This window comes from Cyclopterus lumpus, chromosome 16 (genome assembly GCF_009769545.1).
Source record: "Cyclopterus lumpus isolate fCycLum1 chromosome 16, fCycLum1.pri, whole genome shotgun sequence".
Taxonomy (NCBI): Eukaryota; Metazoa; Chordata; class Actinopteri; order Perciformes; family Cyclopteridae; genus Cyclopterus; species Cyclopterus lumpus.
Genome location: NC_046981.1, coordinates 9347735 through 9368449, shown reverse-complemented (window position 1 = coordinate 9368449; position 20715 = coordinate 9347735). Strand labels below are relative to the sequence as shown.

Below are 20715 nucleotides of genomic sequence, written 5' to 3'. Positions count from 1 at the left end.
TAAGCAATACAATATACAACATGCACAATATTAAAAAAAATAGAATATAAAAATATAAAATTAACTAACAAAGCAAAAAAACAATAGTCACAATAGCCACACAAACACGTATTTGCACTGTTATTTTGTTTTGTTATTCTATTCTTGTTTTTCTTCTATGTTATATAAATATATCAGTATATATATTACACCTCTCTGAAACTGCGTGTGACCTCCACACATCCAGTGTATCTTTTTCTAAATCAAGCCATCAACATATTCTAAACCTTTTCCTCTCAGTTACATTGCCACGCTTCCCACGGTGTATTATGTTGTGTTGAGTCCTGTTTGTCCATGTCTAGTTACTCCTACATTGTACCTTATTTCTCACTCTGACCGGCTTTATAATTCCTTATGCAACACTAGGATGATCTTCACAGAAAATGCCTGAGACAACAATTGAAATTGTGCATCTACTGATTAATTTCAAGAGCAGGATTTATTTCAAGATTGTATGTAGCGATCGACAGAGAACCCGAATAGCATCGGCGGCTACCTGAATAGCTGAGGCATAAAGTACGTATGTCTCGAGTGTTGTTGTGTGGGAAACACAAATTCAATATCAAGACAATGTCATCTCGTCAGATTATGATGTTTGCTGTGTGACAATAAGTACATCTAGCAAAATTGAGTTTTATCTGTGTATATTTCTTATAGGTCGAAATTCAGACCAATTAAAGTTGTTTCCATTCAGTTTGACTCTCGGCCTCCCTGACGTTTGTCCTCATAACAAGGCAGTGTGATGCTTTCAGATGTATCTGTGGAATAATATTATATATATAATTCTGTTCTGGCTCGGACCTGCACTGCGCTCCAGGTTCGCGCTCCCACATCATGTGATGTTGTTGGAACAGCCGCCACACAGAGACACAGAGGAATACAAGATATTTCAATGAAATGTTGACAATCCTTCAAGCAGATCGTCGTTGTCACTCCGATCCTAATCCACCAATTGGACCAAACTGAGACACTTTCTGTCGCTGGGTTTCCTCGGAGGTTTGTTGTCCTCCGCCTGACTAACTATGTGAGCTTCTGTGAGCTCGGTAGTTGACGAGCGGAGCCTCCAGCCGACCGTCGTCTCCGACAGCTCCGTGTGGGTTTGACGTCGGCACACATTGTTGCTTGATGTTTTCCAAAAGGCTCGATTGTCGGTGATTTTGAAGATGGAGGAACCTTGTGACCTGAAGCACTTCGTAAAGTAAGTACCCCGTGAGGTGCAGTTTGTACTAGTTATGAGGTGAAGTTGTGTGGTTTAGTTACACACAAGTCAAGACAAAACACGACCAGCTAGCATGCTAGTGAAACCGGTGCAGAGGCTCGAGGCTGCGTCGTATAAAGGGAACCAAACACTCAAACCAGTTATTTCTTCTTCATTCAGTTAGAAACGTAACGATGTCTCCGTGAGACACGTAGTACTTTGACTTTCTCCATTTCGATAGTAAAACACAAGTTATCAACAGCAGCGTTAGCCGAGTGACCGCTAGTCCAGCTAGCTAACCTAGCTCGCGTTAGCCGCCGATGCTAGTAGAGTTCCGTCACCGTGTATATAAACTAATTTGTTTACCTCTGCTCCGTGACCGAAACAACCCACCAAACGTCACACGGATCGCACTCCCGAGCGTACACGCGTGTCAGCATTAACGACGTGTATTTATCACAACATCTTTAAAGATGGCTCTCTGTTCACGTTAGCTGACACACGTTAGCTTAGCTTGAGCTACTTCTGATATATATATATATATATATATATTTTATTAAATCAGCTTTACAGTCGAACAGTTAAGTTCGTGCCATCTCCCCTGCCAGCTTACTACTTATATATATGATGTAGTATGACTAGTTGGCACATCTTGATGGAGTATTTCACTGTGTTGGTCGGTTTGCAACACATTCTCCGGTCACAGTGGGCAGAAGCGTCCTTTTTAAAGGCCATATTTAGGCTGGATCCAATCCCCCGCACAGGCCATGCTTTAGTTGGTTCCCTAATTGGCCTCGAAACAGTCCCCGTTTGTCTCTACAAAAGGCTCCGATGTTACTACGCTTAAATCGTCATTGTACAGACAACCTTTGTTTTCTGAAGGCCATTTGCTTACGCTTGCTTTCACGTTAACGTTACATGTCTGGTAATGAGATGCGTGTTCTGAGCTCACCCTGCATCCATGTTTTTTTTTTTTAGTATTTTGTAATCTTCGACCGTGATAGTACTATTAAGCTTTACTTTTGTTGTAACCAAAGCGACACGAGAAGAGACCACAGAGCTGGGAAAATAAAATACATTGATATTAAAAGGTGAAACTGGTAATGTTATCTCTGCCACATTGCAACGACAGATAACAGGAGTCTCGTGAAGGGAAGCCTGTGTTCATTCACTCCTAAACAGCAGTTAATATGTCAACCTCTATTTGACATGGCCAACATTACAAAAAGTTCCTGACAGAGTAGCTGTAACCTGTTGTGGACAAACCAGACTCAGTTCATTGCAACCCTATCTTTCTTTTGTCAGGTGTGGCGTCACTTTGGAGGGCTCATTTCTCTGATTTGGATTATTCTTGGCCAGCAGCCTCTTCAGGCCTACTAATCCTAGACGAGTTTCTCAATGGACACTCCGCTCAAATCAGAGATCAGGTATTAGACAGCACAACATGCAACTCACAGTGTATGTCTTGTTTGAAATTGAAAATAATTTTAATATAGTTTCCAAATTGTATTTTGTTTTGGATGCATTCTGTGCATTTATTTACCATTAAAACATCTTAATATCAAGCTCATCCCAAGCCCAAGGCATTGCCATTATTTATGCACTGATAATTATTTTACAATTCAAACTACAAGACTATCCTCTGCAAAATGTGGCTCATTTATATGTTTAATAACATGTCTTCATATACTTGTATCCATCCGTCAGTGCCTGTAACAATGAAACACCTCTAAATAAAATGTGAAGATATGTAATTTATGGTTCTTACATGAACAACATTACATCATTAGTAGGTAGGGAAGGAGACTTGATAAGTAATTCCAGGTCCTGTGAGATGGTATCAGTTTAAGTCGCAATACATAAACCATGGATCCAACGCTTGCTATTGGATGTTATGTTCAGTGCTGCTCACTGTTTATTTCCATAAAACATGAAACAGTTCTTCAATACAGTTGAAATATCATCCTTATATTTAGTGAAAAATACACCTGCAACATCAAGCTAAAATGCAAAGTTCTTGGTCTGGTAGGCCTAGACCATTAATCATTTGACTGTAATCTGATTGTTAAAGCCCTTTCTATACAACAGAATGTCACAGCAGAAGTGTCTCATTTTGAAGGTCACAGAGAGAAAAGGAAAAAATAAAACCCCAAAGGATTAAATGACCCATTTGTTGCTCAGCACCCATATTGAGCCTACCCAGGAAAATACACACACTATAATGGGGAAAACGGAGGAACAAAAACCCAACTATTCATCTCTGCATATCTTTCTATTGGCATCATTATTTTTTTGGCTGCAATGTAGACAATTTAAGATGTATGATAATGTGGGTTGGAGGTTATTGCCACCCTTGTTCTGTGTGTTAGGAATAAACAACAGTAGTTTGGAAGTTGATTGATTTATTAATTATCAAAATCATAAATATGGTTAAATTCATGTTCATGCCATCATTTTTGGTTAGGGACACTTAACCTAACCATTGCTTAATTATTATCTTACACAAATGGATTTCTGAATTAAGTAGGACATAAAAAGCTTAGACAATGAAGGTATGGTATGTCTTTCAAGCAAGGCTATTACTGGGCTAGCAAGGCTATTACATATTTTATAGTTAATAAAAGGTCTGTCTTTGCTTCTCACTGCATGGTGGCTCATTGTTTAGCACTGAAGCCTCTCAATAAGAGACATGCCCTCAGGGTGAATGACAATCCTGTTTTTTCTTCCTGGTGCATTACTCCAGACTAACTTTTTACAATATTTAAACTGGTGCACCTAACTATTTCATTTAGTTGCGATAATGTGTTTAAGCGTTACTTTTTTTTTATCGGTTCCCACAAACCTTGTTAATTTTTTCATCATATTTAGATTATTATAAATAGGAATGAATATGCTGATGCACATCTTTTTTTCTTAGATGAGGCCATCTCTGCCAAAGATGTTGGGTTATACGGGCATAGAAAGTCCCAAGGGGCAATCGACAATCTTTCAGCTTCAGGGACCGGCTCAACGAGCACTGCAGCTTTTTCTTTATGAGAAACAATCAATAGTTCTCTTCATTTATTTTGTCCACTTTTTGAATTAGTTATGTTTTACGGTTGTGATGTCGCTCGAAGAGGAGTACAGAGCGTTATTTCACACACACAGAAGATGACATGTTACATGTCAGGTGAACCGGTGTGACTACTGAAAATTTGTGATCGCAATCGAGGGCACTGCGGTGCATCAGTTTTCTGCTACACCAAAGTCATGCTCCTGCTATTGATCAAAGCTGTAGCTTTAGAACCGGTTGGTTCTTCCATTAATATTTTATTTTAAAATGAGCTGTCTTACAGTCCTGTCCCAAGAACAAGCAGTTAAGCGCTTGGCCTCAAGTTTTTGTGGATGAAATATTCATGACCATCAGCACCATAGAGTATTTATGTATAGTTAAGCAAGAAACCCCCTAATATTTATAAATTGTCATGGAAAATGCTGTCGTCAGACCACAACAAAAATTCATAATGAAAAATGAGGGTTATTTACATAACACAGTTTAGATTTTTTTTCAAGTTATAATGTACCATTGTGCCACGTATTCCCCGTTTCTTTTCATTGGGTGGTTCTCCGTGGGAAGTTTGCGATAATCCAGTATATTACTTATTTGCTGTCACAATTTATTAATGCAAGAATAAATTAATATATCAGAAAATAGAAGTCTATCACTTAAAGATATACAGAAAAACAGTTGCAGGAGCAGATGGTAGAAAAAGAACACCTAACAAGCTTGTGGATTGGGCCACAGGTGTTGCGCTTCAGTCATTAACCGTTTGACACAAAGACAATATGTTCAAGGACATGTTCACATCACTTTACGCTTCATTGAGAATTTTAGATTAGTATCCATCCAGATCTTCTTCACATCCTACAACCTAGAGGTTTACTTTTTGTCATGTCTAACAAGTGCTCTATTTTATCATTCCAATCTTTCATGACATTGTCTCTCAGTTTGTTCCTACTGACTTCATATCATTATTTCCATATATTAAATAAGAAAATGTGAAAAATGTAATACCAAGGAGTTGGGGCCCTGGAGGCCCCAGTCAAAAGTTGCAATTGCAGTTTTAATAGATACAATCAAATATGCAATGTTTGCCGAAGGTCCTATTTTTAAGTATCGCATACTATCAGGGGGGTAGGGGCACAGATGCAGCAAACACAACTTTCAACTTTTTATTTTCTTCAGATGACTAATTATGCAACCAGTTATATTTTCTAAATACATTTTGCTGTGATGGTTGTTTCTTCTAGTTTCTTCTTGGGGTCCTTAGGGACCTCAGTCCGTAGTCCTTTTATTTTAAATATTTTGGAAGAATAAGGGTTAGGGTTGTTGTGCTGCATGAACTGTGTAAATTGATTTTTGTTTTTCCTCTTTTTTTATGTTACCATGATGCTAATGTATAACTAAAGAGAGGAGGGGAGTGGTGCCTCGGTAAGTTTAAACAAAATTGATGACCCCTACGTCTAATTTCCAGTTTGTCAAAAAACTCAAGTTACAAATGGTTTCCCTTTTTATTGTAGGTGACGGTGGAGGGCCTATCCAAGGCAGCTCTAATCAAAAGCCTGTCTCCCAGAGTCATGCTATCCAACCATCTCTTGCCTAAAGGGACGAAGATGAAGGTCAACTTAGAAGATCAGGGTCGTCAGAAAGTGTCCTTCAGCTTCGCACCAACCAAGAAGCCACTGCAGAGCCCATTCTTCATCCCTAGCAGTCCTGACAAGTCTGCTGCTGAGCCTAACGCTGCCTCATTACAGTCAACCTCAGACAACGAAGAGCAGGATACGGACAGCCCAACTGAGCAAAACCAGACACCCATGGTGCCGACAATAACCGAGACACCTTCTCAAACACCAGTCTGCTCAGCCACCATACTGAAAACGGATTTACTGAAAACGGATTTAGCTAAAATGCATTTCAAGAAGCAAATTCTAAGTGTCTCTGTGACTGAGGAGAAACCAACATCTGTTGTGCCGGAAGAACCTCTCTCTCCTCAATTGCAGGTTCTACAGAAACCAACATCTGTTGTGCCAGAAGAACCTCTCTCTCCTCAATTGCAGGTTCTACAGAAACCAACATCTGTTGTGCCAGAAGAACCTCTCTCGCCTCAATTGCAGGTTCTACAGAAACCAACAGCTGTTATGCCGGAAGAACCTCTCTCTCCTCAATTGCAGGTTCTACAGAAACCAACAAGTGTAACTGAATTTCCTGTACCCCAGCCTCAGAATGTCGTCAGTGTCTGCCCATCTGAGAATTCTCACATTGAAGCCCCTGAGACGAGGGTAACCCCTAGCCTCAAGAAGCCACCTGCTTCCTCAGGAAAAGATGGAGAGAGTTCCAGCAGTGCTGAGCAGGACAGTAAGGTAGACAAAAGGAAAACCAGGTCCCAATCTGATAGTGCTCCCCCTGGCTCAGAATCTGATGGAGATTCAGGCCAAATGTCTTCTAGTCGCAAATCCATTGAGTCTAAAAGTAGAAGAAACTCTGACAGCAAAAGCAAAGAGGTAAAAAAGTCTTCCTCTGGTTCACATGTGGAGGAAAAGGAAAAAAGTTCCTTTAAGCGGTCAGAGAACCATGAAAGGTCTTCTAGTTACTCCAAAACAGACCGTGATTCCAGACACACATCCTCACGTTCATCTCGATCAGACAAAGATCGCAGACGGTCCCGGTCTAGATCACGTTCTAGATCAAGAGGGTCGCGAACAAGTTCATCTCACTCCAGATCAGAGAGATCCCGAGGCGACAGAGGATCTCGCTCCGAAAGGTCATACTATCATGATTCTGATCGAAGATCTCACCGTAGTTCTCCACGTAGAGAGAGAAGACGTTCTCGCTCTCGCACTGACAGAACTCGTGACAGTTCTGACTCTGAGGATGACCACAGGAAGACACGGACAAGGACAAGTGACTCCAGTAGATTGTCAACATATTCAAGCTCATATAAAGAGTCTAAATCATCTTCCTACTCAAAATCGGAGAAAGCCGCTAAATCTGCAAATTCTCCTCACTCTTCAGAGTTGGATAAAAGAACACAATTGTCAAAGTCTGAAAGGACTTCAAAGCGACTATCAGACTCTGATTCCCAGCGCAAGTGCTCACCTGATCTGGACTCCAGTTACCGTAAATCTAGCGCCCATCACAAGTCAGAGACCAACAGCAAATCCTCTTCTTCCAGTATGCATACCCACTCTCAAACATATGAAAGACGTCAAAAAAGCAGCTCTAGTGACACTGAGGCAGATCATAAGGGAAAATCACAGGCCTCTTGCAAAAGCTCTGGCTTGGAGGAGAACTGTAAAAACTCACTAAAGAAAACCAGCAGGCCAGACTCGAAGCAGATGACCCCTTCTAGATCTTCTCAGAAAACCAGCAGACATGAAAGACAATCAAATGACATATTTCACAGCCCTGGCGAAGCACCACCATGTACAAATGCCACATGTTCCCAGAGTGAAAAAGAACAATCACAAGTTGAAATTGAACATTGTGGTCAGGATTTTATGGAGTTTGCCTCATGCACTGAGAGGAGTTTGCAAGAGTCGTCATCCAAGACATCAAAAGAAACTAAATCGGATCTTGATGTTGAGACCTCAACTGTAACCATAAGTGAAAGCCTAAAGCATGAAAATGCAGCCCTTGAAAATTTGACCAATGTGAAGGATGAACCCTCTTCTAATATTCAACCACATGTGAACTCAAATGCAGCTGACTTAAATGCATGCAGTAGTAATGATAGTATAATATGCAGCCAGGACAAGAAAGTTGTTGAATGTTCACTCGGGCCATCCTCACTTGACACAGCTGGTTTACCTGTCTCCCACGTTGTCCAGCAGAACTCTAAACCAGAGATTGTTCAAGCTTTGACAGTCGAGATGCCGTCTGGCACAATTACGCCGTTCATATTTGATTCACCGTGTCTTGAATCTGATGGTCAGTTGACACTTGAACAGCAAAATATGGATACTGTTAAAAAGAGCAGCAGTAGTACCAAAAAGTCCCGATGGGATATTGTCGGGCAGGACACCTCAGAGAGAGATAATTCACAGAGGACACTTTGTGCCGAAAGTAAGCCTAGTGTAAAAAAAGTAATCTCTGTCAAAGAAATTGAGTTTTCTAGAGACAATACCCAACAAGACTCTGACATGAAAGATACTGTTCAGCAACATTCCATGCTGGTGAAGCAGACTGAGATGTCTAAGCAGGAAGTTGTCTCAGACATGACCGATGAATACAAAGACCAAAATGAGCCCTCACAAGCGAGCACCAGCATTGACCACTGTGACTTAAAACTGAGTGTTTCTCAAAAAGCAAACACAGACAAGCCTCTGCACCTCAATGATGCATCACAGGTTGACCAAGATGCAAAGATGCAGAGTTGGAATGGCAATGATCGTGAAGACAAATCCAAGGGCAGCTCGAAAAACAAATTGAGTAAGAAAGCATTACTTCATCAGCATGCATTAGGAGAACAGAGCGAGATCAGTGATAGTGACAACTCGGAGTATGACTCGGATTGCGGCGAGGCTATAAAACGATTGCATTCTGTCGTGGTGGTGCCAAAGAATTCTTCCCTAACAATGAATTCACATGACACTGGAGCTTCCTCGTGCAGTCTGAGTATTTCCGATCTGCAGAATGTGAATATCAATGAAATCCCAAATCCAGGCACACAACAAATACAGGGGAGTCCTTCCGCGTTCATGGAGACCGTTGCTCCATGTGTTGGTGTGAACGAATTATTTCATAGCAGCAGGTTGTGTCAATCCCAGAGTAATATGATTGATAGCACCAGTCAATCGGAGGGTTCCAGCTCCGTCAGTGCACAGCTGTACACGGCGGGTCTTATTGGTGCCCATGGCAGTGTCACAGATCACACCCACAGCCTCGATAACTCCAGACAGTCTGAGCCAGGGCACAAACAGCATAATATAAGCAGCAGAGGTGACAGGGTGTATTACCAACATGATGATTTCGCCGCTGCGGACAATGTCAATGACAGGAACGGATTCAGCCTGGGTTGGGATTTTACGCAATCAGAGCAGCCCAGTAGTACATACCAGCAGCCTGATAGCAGTCATGGGCCACAGATACCAAACACTAAACTGACTGAATCCTCTCTCAAGGAACAGGAGCAAAGGCAGAGTAATGCCACATGGACCCACCAACCCCCAAACACACAGACTAGCAGACAACCCTACCTCCATGTGCATGAACATTATCAGGATCTTGCAGGTGAAATTCATCCTGACTCTCTAACTAATGACCACGATGATTACCGTGGAGAGAAACTATCTGACCTCAGTAAAATGGCTGTTGAATGCAGGGGACTTCACACTCCTGGGTCATCAAGCTTTGTACAAGGGCATGAAATAAGCAGCAATAGCAGGGGCTCAGCTGTGCCTGACCCCCCTAGAGAAGACAATTTCAGACCCCATAGAGGCCGGGGCCCTCCCAAGAAAAGGCGGCCTGAGATTGAGTCTGATTCAGACAATGAGGCGGAAGCTGGGCCGGCAGGCAAAAGGGAGCGTCAAAGAGATGCTGACGTCCCAAAGGAAAGTCATGTCAAAGATGAGGTGCAGCGTCCGACACTCAATCTGCGAGACTTTCGAGACAGCAATAGATGGAAAGAGTGTGCCAGATCTAAGAAGATGCCACCTTACTTTGACTTGATTGAGGAAAACATGTATCTGACTGAGAGGTAAGTTGTTGTCCAGCCTGAGAACAAATTATTTTCTTTGTTAAAAAAAAGTAACCTCATAATGAAGAGAAATTCAAGTGCTTTCAGGCTTGAGAGTGTTGAACGTTTTTTTAATGTCTTTTTACAGAAAAAAGAGCAAATCTCATCGAGATATCAAGAGAATGCAATGTGAATGCCCGGTGCTGCCTAGAGAGGAGCGTTCAAGGGGAGTATTGGCATGCGGGGAAGACTGTTTAAACCGGCTGCTGATGATTGAGTGGTAAGTAGATTATTAGTTAAAGCTGTGACGACATCTCAGAATGCAATGTTTTTATACACAGTGTATTTATAAACCTATTGGAATTAGTAGTAAAATGATTGCATTAGTAGAGACAAAACCTGTTAAAATACTTGTATCTGATTTTCAACTACCTAACACACGTTGTTGCTTTTGCAATAGTAAAATATAGTGTTGGACAAGAATCAGTATAAATCATGCTTTTTAACATCCTCATTCATCCAATTTAACAACAGAGTTAAACCTGTTAAAATATGGTGATTTGTAATCAAAACTGATCCTGTTTTTTTCAGCTCCTCACGGTGCCTGAATGGAGCCTACTGCTCCAACCGACGCTTCCAGAAGAAACTACATGCAGACTTTGAGGTTATCCTCACAGAAGACAAGGGCTGGGGTCTACGGGCAGCGAGAGAGTTGGCTTCGTAAGCCGTTTTAAAATGTTATCCTTGCATGTCAAATTACAATATTTACAAAGACTGTATTTGTGGAGCTACCTACTCCATTTTTATTGTTTTATTATATTTTAAACTATATTTTAGAAACACCTTTGTGCTGGAATACTGCGGGGAGGTATTGGACCACAAGGAGTTCAAAACAAGGGTGAAAGAATTTGCTCGCAACAAGAACATCCACTACTACTTCATGTCTCTAAAGAATAATGAGGTATGGGATGATATAACACATTGCACTTAATGTTAATATTTAAACTGCAATCAGGCTTCATGATTCAGGTAAAGTGGTAGAAATAGTTGACATTGAATTATGTCTCTTCAGATCATTGATGCAACGCTGAAGGGTAATTGCTCTCGGTTTATGAACCATAGCTGCGAGCCCAACTGTGAGACCCAGAAGGTACAGTGGCAAAATAAACATTACTCTTTCTGGTTAACTTACTGAAAGCTGACTTGCCTAATGATGATTTTTATTCCTATCCAGTGGACTGTCAATGGCCAGCTTAGAGTCGGGTTCTTCACCTCCAAGGTGGTCACTGCAGGAACTGAACTGACGTTTGACTACCAGTTCCAGAGATATGGGTACTGTTTCTCTGCAGTTATTCCTTTTCTCCATGCTTTTTGTGCTTTCTGTTTGTGTTGCATGTCTGGGAACAGTTATGTTATGTTGTGATACTTAAACATCTTCAGATGTATTATTAAAGTGTGTTTATTTAACCTAATTAATGGCTTTGCACATGCTTATTTCACCTTTTTATTGTATCTGTCTCTCCAGCAAAGAAGCACAGAAATGCTTCTGTGGAGCACCCAGCTGCAGAGGCTTCCTGGGTGGGGAGAACAGAGTTAGTGTTCGGGCAGCTGGAGGGAAGATGAAAAAAGACCGCAGTCGAAAGAATGCTCTCACCACGGTCAGTGCTTTCAGTCATATTTCAAAGGGTCTTCACATTGGTTTACATCTGGCTGCCAGTAATGTTAATATGGTTCCAAATTTCTCTCTGTCTAAAATGTCTCCAAGTAAAATGTGTTATTTGCGACGATGACATAACTTTGTCCTTCCTCAGGTTGATGAAGAGCTTGAGGCGTTATTGGAGAATGGAGAAGGCCTTTACGATGAGAAACAGGTGGTGGCTCTCTGCAGGCTAATGGTCCGAGTGGAAACCATGGAGCAGAAACTCATCTGTTTTAAGCTCATACAGGTATGACATGAGTGGTTGATGCCTGTTTTATATTGTTGGTATTTGTTATCATTTGCATCAAGTAATATACATGTTTGTGTTGCATAGGATACTCAAAATCCATCATGCCTGAAGCAGTTCCTGGACCATCATGGATTATCTTTGCTGTGGATCTTCATGGTTGAGCTTTCTGAAGCCAAAGGCAACAGTGCTAATAACAACAAACTGCAGTTAGAGGTGACATATGCCATTGAGTTTGCATTAAAACATTCATAATGTTGTTACGTCTCACTGAAATAACAAGGAATTTGAAAGTCCTCAGAGCCTGCACCGTTATTTACACAGCCCTTTTCTGTTTGATTGCTAATATTATATGATTCTGCTGCCAGATTATGAAGACCTTGGCTGTGCTGCCTATCTCTACTAAGAACATGTTGGAAGAGAGCAGAGTCCTGAGCTTCATCCAGCGGTGGGCCCAGACAAAAACTCTCCCTCACCCTGCTGAGATGGATGGCTACTCCAGTGAGAACACCTCCCGTGCTCAAACACCCCTCAACACTCCTGATGGGTCCTCCACCAAACTGGGACCAGAATTGGATGGTGACACGCCAAAACCTGCTGTGTACCGCCGCCTTAAAATCATCAGTGAAAACAGTTTGGACAGTGCTCTCTCTGATGCTAGCAAAGCATCTGATGGGAAGGAGGAAGAGGAGGAGGACGATGATGATGAGGAAGAAGATGCATCCTCACATTCAGGACTTCCTGAAGGCAAACAGTTGAAGGCAGAGCCTGTATGTGAAGCTGCAGAGCCAACAAAAGAAACAATGGAAGACTCGGTGAAAGAGGAAGGTCCAATCAAAGGGGAGAAAGAGGAAGAGACGGGGTTGAGTTTAAACAGTCAACAACATCAAACTGAGGAGGTAAAAGAAAAAATTGAACTAGATTTGGAGAATGAGATTGAGATGAAAACGGATCCGAGTGAGGGGCATGTGGGTGAACTTGAGGGGCCAAAAGAGCCTTGTGAAGAACAGGAAAGTGGGGAGGAGAAGACCAGTCAGCCGGTGACAGAAAAGGCTAAACTGGAAGGAGACCAACCCACCGTTGAAGTTCTCGAGCCAGAGAGTCAGTCGATCCAAACAGATGATGCTGATCTTCCACCTGAGCGGCCTTTAGAGAATATGGAGTCCCAGGCAGAGACACAAGAAGCGGAGAAACCTCCAGGCAGTGAGGTGCAACCTGGTGAATCTACCACTGATGCAGCCCCAAGCTCTGAGACCCCAGAGGCCAGTGTGCCCTCTGAGGTTATTGCGACCCCCGCGGACCCATCAGTGATAGGAACTCCTTCTCAGGATGAGGAGGAAGGTGTCTCAGATGTGGAGAGTGAGAGGAGTCAGGAGACCCAACTCGGTGCATTGGACATTAGCGGCATGGCTGCCAGGCTTCTGGACAGCTGGAAGGATCTGAAGGTGAGCACAAACCAATTCCCTTTTTAAAGGCAGATATTATGAAACATGTAAAGAAATATAATCTCTTTGCATACTAGTGTTTTCCGAAGTTTGAAATCAAAGTTGTGCTCGCCCTTTCAGGAGGTGTACAGAATACCAAAGAAGAGTCAGGTGGAAAAAGAAGCAAATGGTAAATTTGGTCCAATGCTAACTTTTGGCCTAGGTTTGTTTTCCATTTGATTTTGGCTAACTATATTGTCTCACAGATCGCAGCCGAGATCGAGATGCAGCTTTGACGCCACGTACAACTTCTGGTAGCCGAGAACGTGAAAGAGAGCGAGAGAAGGAGAGAGAACGTGACAGAGAGCGAGATTATGACCGAGACAGGGATCGAGAGTGGGACAGGGACCGAGACCGGGATCGGGATCGCGACCGAGACCGAGACCGGGACCGCGATCGAGAACGGGACCGTGATCGAGACCGTGATAGAGTCTCTGACAAAACTCCACAACGCAGCACAGAGAGACGGAGGAGACGCTCAGCTTCACCACCATCATCCTACGAGAGGAGCAGCCGACGCACTGAAGAACGGTAAGAATTATTGTGATTGGGATAACATTGTGAAGAGTGTCTTCAAAGCATACTGTAATCTTGGTAATATCATAATATACTTTTGGCATTCATCTGTGGTCTTGTTCTCTGGATTCCTAAGGTTTGACGCATCAAACAGCAGCAAGACACGGGGCAAGGAGCGCAACAAGCTGTCCACAGAGGAGCGCAGAAAGCTGTTCGAGCAGGAGGTTGCTCAGCGGGAAGCCCAGAAACAGCAGCAGCTTCAGCAGCAGCAGCAGCTTCAGCAGCAGCAACAGCTTCAGCAGCAGCAACAGCAGCAGCAGCTACAACAGCAGCAGCAGCAGCAGCAGCTTCAGCAGCAGCAGCAACAACAACAACAACAACAGCAGCAACAGCTTCAGCAGCAACAACAGCAGCAACAGCAGCTTCAGCTCCAAACTATGGCTTATGACCCTGCTTTGGTCTATGCCTCCAGCCCTGGCTTCATAACCTACCCTACTGGATATCCCATCCAGACCTTTGTGGACCCTACAAACCCCAATGCAGGGAAAGTACTGCTTCCTACCCCTCCGGTTGATCCCACCCTGAACTATGAAGAGACACCTCCTCAGCATCTTATCTCAGACCTGGGGCTGTCCTCTCCATCCTCCACTTCCCAGGCCCCTCCCGTCGCTAATCTTTCTCAGCACATCTCCACCACCGACCTCGCCACTGGCAACCCCGAACAGTATTCCCAGCCAACTGTAGCAACTCAGGATGCAGGCGTAGCTGTACTCTCTGTTCCCGCCCAGGTGGCCCCTCAGTTACAGAGCCAGCAGAGCTACACCACTCTCTGGGATCCCACAACTCAGCAGACGGTGACTGTGCAGACACAGCCTGCACAGCAGTATGCCACAGCCCCAGCACAGGCTCAGACACAGACGGCCATCTATTACCAGGGTCAGCCATGCCAAACCATCTACAGCATCCCCACCGCCTACCCACAAGCCAACGCTCCCGTCATACAGGTAGGGTGCTCTTTGCCCGGGGCTCATATCCTCTGGGGATTTGGCTGGAAATGTTTGATGTTGGACTTGATATGTTACTGTAATAGTAACATAATTGGCCTAACCGATTTGAGTGTTTTTCAGCAGCATGTTAAGCTTTAAACGGAAGCATATAAATATGGTGTGGAAAAGAAAGGCGCCATCTCTGTACAACAATCATATAACTCTATTGCTTGTGCATTGCTGCAAACTCGTAATCCCTCATGTGTCAGATACATTGTTATTGAATGTGATTTCTGGATGTCCATAGTAACTGTGTAATCTGATTTGTGTTTTGTGTTTCTGAAGGCGTACACTGAACCCACAGCGAGCTACCTTCATGGCCAGCCTGTGTATCCTGCCCATCAGCAGGGAGTGGTGGTGCAGCAGGGTGGCACAGTCACCACCATTGTCACGTCCCAAACTGTCCAACAGGTAATTCATACACACTGTCTAAATGGTGTTTTTACTTGAAAAGGGACGATGGGGCAAGACGTAACTTACTGACTGATCATTCACAACTGCAAACCAAATGAATATTTGTGAAGGAAAGATATATTTATCTTCTCACATGTAGTCATTGTTTTGAGGGATGTGATACAACAGTTTATTATTAAGTCTCTGCTTTGGGATTTTTAGAAATTCTGAATTATGCTATATGTGATTCTAAGGAAACCTATTGTCTCAGTGTTGCCACAAGGTGGTAGTATATATCTAAATTATGAAGCTCTTACTAGCTACAGTTTGTGGGTCCTGTCCATGTCATGACAAAGTGACTTTTAAGATGGAATAAATAATGAAAAACTCAATAGGCTACATTTGTAAATGAGAATCTAAACGCGATGCCGTCATATATGACTTTAAACCACATTTAAACATGCAGCTAAAGGGAATCGGGTTCTTTATCCTCGCAAAATCTAAGAGAGGTACTTCAAAGAGAAACGCTACGTATTTGCTGCTGATACCTATTCTCCATTTCTTCTAATCTCCAGGAAATGATTGTACCCAACAATGTGATAGACCTGCCTCCCCCGTCTCCCCCCAAACCCAAAACCATCGTCCTACCACCCAACTGGAAAGTGGCCCGCGATCCTGAGGGCAAGATCTACTACTACCATATTGCCTCAAGGTAGCTATTGCTGTGAAGTGTGCTTATGCATCTAGAACTTCCCATCATTGCATTTCTATCAAACATTACTTTCCTCTGTGCATTAGGCAAACACAGTGGGACCCTCCAAACTGGGATGGATGTAGTGACAACACTAGTGTTGACCATGAATCTGAGATGGACCTGGGAACTCCCACCTATGATGAGAATCCTTCCAAGGTATGCTTTTTTTTTTGCAGTGATCTTCAAAGTGTGCTTCACATTTTTGTTTGGTTCCCATAAAGTGTGTGCTTGGATGCAGAACATTGTTCTAGTGTTTGTTCCTTCAAGTAATTGAAAGATGCTGCTGAAGAGATTACTTGCAGCTGTGTCTCTAGGGGGATAACCTCAGGACGACGCCATATTCAGCGAGTGTTATGTGCTCGTTGATGAGTTGCAAAATGGCGTCATCAAAATCTACATAAAGACAAAGATTTGAAGAGGAATACCACTCACTCCACCCCCTGCTCAGCTGGGGGGTTGAGGGGGGGGGGGGCTCAGCTCATCTCTTCATTTCTTCCTCTGCCTCGTTGGTCTTCCCTCTTTCCCTATCCTGTCTTTGAGGATATTAGAAACCATCTGGATGACCTAGCATTCATTTGTGGTTTCTTGTTGTATAGTTTAAGTACATCAGTGTCCCTTTAAAAAAGAACAGCCAAGAACAGCGACAATGTCATGGCCCATATCCCAGATGCATGTGTTTAGACGGTGTGGGTGTTCACATCCAGCACTAGGCACATGCTCCACAGTTGTAAAGCGTCCCAAATGTTCTGGAGTCCTTGCCCTGGCACTTGGTTTGTGTGAATCCTTGGCGCTTGCTTTTGATCCTCACCACTTTGTTGTGGGTATCGGCAGTCAGCTGTTGCCTGCTTGCCTTTGTTGTTGAAGGCTGGGGCCTGAGTGGCAGCATCCTGGCAGGATATCCCCGCTTTGTGTCAAGTAGCTGGTGAGCAGGTGCTGTTTGATGCCCCACTGACCTTGATAGCTACTGTTTTGCAGCCAGTTGTTTGTGTTTGATTGAGCTGATGCACAGGTGTGGCCTCACTTGTGGTTTTAATTGTAGAAAATGACTTTGCTAGGTTATGTCTCTATACTATGATATTACTCTCTTATACTAAATAAGTGTTTCTCCTCATCTTATCCATCTCTTCCATTGTTATATTACAGTTTTCCACAAAGACAGCTGAAGCAGACACTTCTAGTGAGCTGGCTAAAAAGAGTAAAGAGACATTTCGCAAAGAGGTGAGCCTTTGTAAACGGGATTTAATATTCAAAACCTCTTCTTGATATATTCTTCTATTTTTAACAAAATGTTTTTTCTGTGTGTCTGTTTTTTTTTTTTTTACTCAGATGTCCCAGTTCATAGTGACATGTCTAAATCCTTTTCGGAAGCCAGACTGCAAACTTGGACGCATCAGCAACACCGAAGATTTCAAACACCTGGCTAGAAAGGTACAAATTAAACAATATGTTGTTGCCACGTCTTGTTAGATCTACCATTAATGCAGATATGTTGTAAACCATTCCTTGGCCTCTACGCAGTCGGAGCACAATGAAAGTATTGGTCCACTTTTAACTTTAAAGGAAATGTTTTCAAAGTTACCCTCAAACCAGAACTAATTTGTTGGGCTCCAACAAATTCTTTTTCCAGCCAAATGTTTTTGTGTCTTTGGAAGAGACTAAAAACACATTGTAAATGTAAACTATTATCTCCCTCTCCTTTTGTAAAAGCTCTTTTCAAGCAGTGTTTCTTCAAAGGGCAGCATTCTTTTTCCATGGATTCTGTATGTAGTGAGTGCCACTCGGACATACCACGACTCTGAGGACACGGGCACAATAAACAAAAGGACGAGTTGGCCCTTGCTCTTTTAAAGATTGCATTTTATTGTAGGACAAAGTCTCTAAAAGAGCATTAACCAAACAACAGACTCTACGACAACTTGCATACATTGTTATTATATAATTTACTGTAATCTTGTTACAAGAAACATGTCTAACTCTTTCCTCACCTCTCACCATTCCTCTAGCTCACTCACGGAGTTATGAATAAGGAGTTGAAAGCTTGCAATAATCCCGAGGACCTTGAGTGTAATGAGAACGTGAAGCACAAGACCAAGGAGTACATCAAGAAGTACATGCAGCGATTTGGCACCGTGTACAGGCCCAAGGAGGACACAGAGGTGGACTAGCCTCAGAAGCCACAGACTTTACACTTATCCTGCTCTAGCACAGGAGAAGCACAGATTTGCCTTTCCATTCACTCCTTCATGTATGTACTGGCCAGCCTGAGCTGTGAAGTAGTTTCTTGCGCATATTTATGACGAAGAAGAATTGCACTGCTGCCCAAAAGGCTCTCCAGGCCCCGTGGATCACGAAGGAGCCCTGATCTCGAGACTGACTGAGACTTGAGTGTCGCTGAACGACCCAAAAACTCCAGGTGCAGTTTTCTGATGACGCTGCGGGGTGCTACAGAGACTAATCTTTTCACTGACTGTTTGATTTCTTCTCTTTCTTTTTTTTAAGCATTTAGTTTGTTTCATTTGTGGCTCCTAAATGTTCCCAAGATGGTCACCTCAATTCCACATTTTAAACTCTTCTGGCCCTGAATGAGGATTGGAATCAGCGTTGGTCTCATATTCATCAGTCTCTTTGTTACTTTCCACTGTTAAAATGGATCAATGACAGAACAGTCCAGTGCTTTTCCCCTCCCACTTCCTTTTCTTGTGCACGCTTCAACCTCCTGACACTGACTCTATCTGGTGCTGCTTTTAACTGGGCTGTGGAGGTCCAAGCTTCCGCTCCTCAAACCCTGCCTTCTTAGCCACAAGACTTTGGAGCCTCCGTTGTTTTATGAATGCATGATGTAGGCTGAGGTTTGAGTGGTATCCTTATGGAAAATCTTACATTTTCATGTCTCCTGCTTCGTGTAATATGAGATGAGCTTTTACTCACAACACACTTAGGGATCAGCCAATAACCAGCAGGTTGGCAAGGTGATCAATATGTCTTTTATTAATTTATGTATTATAACGGGTGCAGGGTTTCAACGCCATGTTTGATGTGCTGTTTCCAGTCCAACCCCGATCCCATCTTGTTCTGCCTGGTTTCCTCTTCTTACAGGAATGATGCTGAACATCCAGGTTGTAGCATTGCAGTTTTAACCGTTTCTAAACATCTTGTGTGTTCCGGTTCTTTTTTATCACAGTTAGTCTTAGTTAGACAACACTTAGGCCAGCGTTGTCCACAAACTCACATGTTAATTTCCACGATTTTTACGGTTGTCAACGTAATTTCATTAGCATTAGGTCACCGATTTGATTAAATTGCATTAAACAAAGTTTCAACATATGTATATTGCTTTATATGTGAATATATTGAATAATAGTTTTGGGAATGTTTAAATAAGCAGACACTTTGTAAAATGACTCATTTCATGATTGAAAGTGTAAATAATGTGTAAAATGACAAGCTGTATGCAGGAGAGTAGTGTCAGGGAGCACAGGGAGCCCACCCACTCATCCTCACCAGCTCAGCCCTCCTGATGCTCTCCCACATCAGTCTGTCAAACGTAGGACCCCACGGACTCAGCCCTCTATTTTATTTCAGTGGTGGGGGAGATTTTCATGTGTTTGCTTGTTTTTGTTTTTGTTATTATTTTTCTATGTACAAAGTAAGTTTCACCCTACTCAACTGTAAGTATTGTGTAAGCACATTGTCATACCGAGTGTACAAACATTTTAAAAAATAAAACCTTTTGTAAAATGATATCCGTTTCCCAGCTGTGCAATTTGAATTGGGTTCACTTGGGTGTCGGTCAGAGAGACAACAGATCCACGACGACGTGAGTGAGATCTCGTGATACATGATTAACTGCCGAGTGCACACACAGCCCTCTTTTAGATTGTCTACCTCCTCTAATAAGCGGTGCACATGGCAGGAATGCCACGACAGCGCACACGCAGCGTTGAGCCAGATGTTTGTCCCCAGTAAAGGGAATCCAAGTTATCGACTGCCTTCATTAGAGACCTTCAGTGTGTTCTAAATATGGAGCCCCGTGACGAGTGAAGAGAGGCGCTGCTGTGCTTCCCCTCTCTCTCGGGTCCCAACCCCCCTCCCAGCGTATGCACATTCCGCAGCCCGATGCCTGTGTGCTCCAGACCGCAGTTAAGCAGTCCCGTCTGGAGTGTGTGACGGCATCTAACGCGGCCCTAGGCCATGCAAGATGCCTGCTCCCACTTACAACTGAATGCAAAAAGATCATAAACAGATTTGAGTGGGAGCAGGAATCAGATTGTGCCTCAAGAGAGAAAGAGGAAACTTTCCTCCCGAACGTATTGGATGAAGCTATTATATTAGTTTCCCCCTCGAATGACCAAATTCCTCCTTACTGATTTACCTCACGGGTTTTGGAAAAGGAAATGTTCTTTCACACTAATTCCCTTGATATGGAGAAGTGTATTAAAAAAATATCCAAACTCCCTCACTGTGTAATTCATCAAGTTTTTTATGGTGACAGAAATGTCTCCAGGACTTTGTGGTCCAGTCATTTTCACACACGTTAAAAAAGGGTTTTTGCCATTCGGTGGAAAAAATACTGTTTCAGTTGCTTTAAACACAAAGGCATATAATATCCAATTTACTTGAGCAAT

At 42.9% G+C, this 20715-nt stretch overlaps 1 protein-coding gene across 3 annotated transcripts; it reads left to right on the top strand.

The window, feature by feature from the left end:
• Nucleotides 1–835: 835 nt before the first annotated feature.
• On the top strand, nucleotides 836–19831 carry setd2 (SET domain containing 2, histone lysine methyltransferase). 3 transcript variants are annotated; one of them, XM_034552981.1, is made up of 22 exons: nucleotides 837–1237; nucleotides 2543–2664; nucleotides 5687–5708; nucleotides 5798–9972; nucleotides 10100–10231; nucleotides 10543–10671; nucleotides 10789–10912; nucleotides 11024–11101; nucleotides 11186–11283; nucleotides 11477–11609; nucleotides 11763–11897; nucleotides 11985–12113; nucleotides 12266–13342; nucleotides 13463–13511; nucleotides 13588–13912; nucleotides 14034–14901; nucleotides 15229–15354; nucleotides 15912–16048; nucleotides 16135–16246; nucleotides 17234–17308; nucleotides 17417–17518; nucleotides 18094–19831. In XM_034552981.1, exons 2-22 carry the CDS (start codon nucleotides 2636–2638, stop codon nucleotides 18253–18255), a joined length of 8217 nt encoding a protein of 2738 aa, XP_034408872.1. In that variant the 5' UTR covers nucleotides 837–1237; nucleotides 2543–2635; the 3' UTR covers nucleotides 18256–19831. The 3 variants fall into 3 exon arrangements, with proteins under 3 accessions (XP_034408871.1, XP_034408872.1, XP_034408873.1); XM_034552980.1 differs by lacking the exon at nucleotides 2543–2664 and having other exon boundaries at nucleotides 836–1237; XM_034552982.1 differs by lacking the exons at nucleotides 2543–2664; nucleotides 5687–5708.
• The last annotated feature ends 884 nt before the right edge of the window (nucleotides 19832–20715 follow it).

Coding starts and splice junctions, on each gene's coding strand:
- setd2 (XM_034552980.1), top strand. CDS start 1,203: ATGGAGGAACCTTGTGACCTGAAGCACTTCGTAAA. Junction 10,672..10,788: donor GCAGCGAGAGAGTTGGCTTC/GTAAGCCGTTTT, acceptor ACTATATTTTAG/AAACACCTTTGTGCTGGAAT. Junction 15,355..15,911: donor CGTCCCAAACTGTCCAACAG/GTAATTCATACA, acceptor TCTAATCTCCAG/GAAATGATTGTACCCAACAA.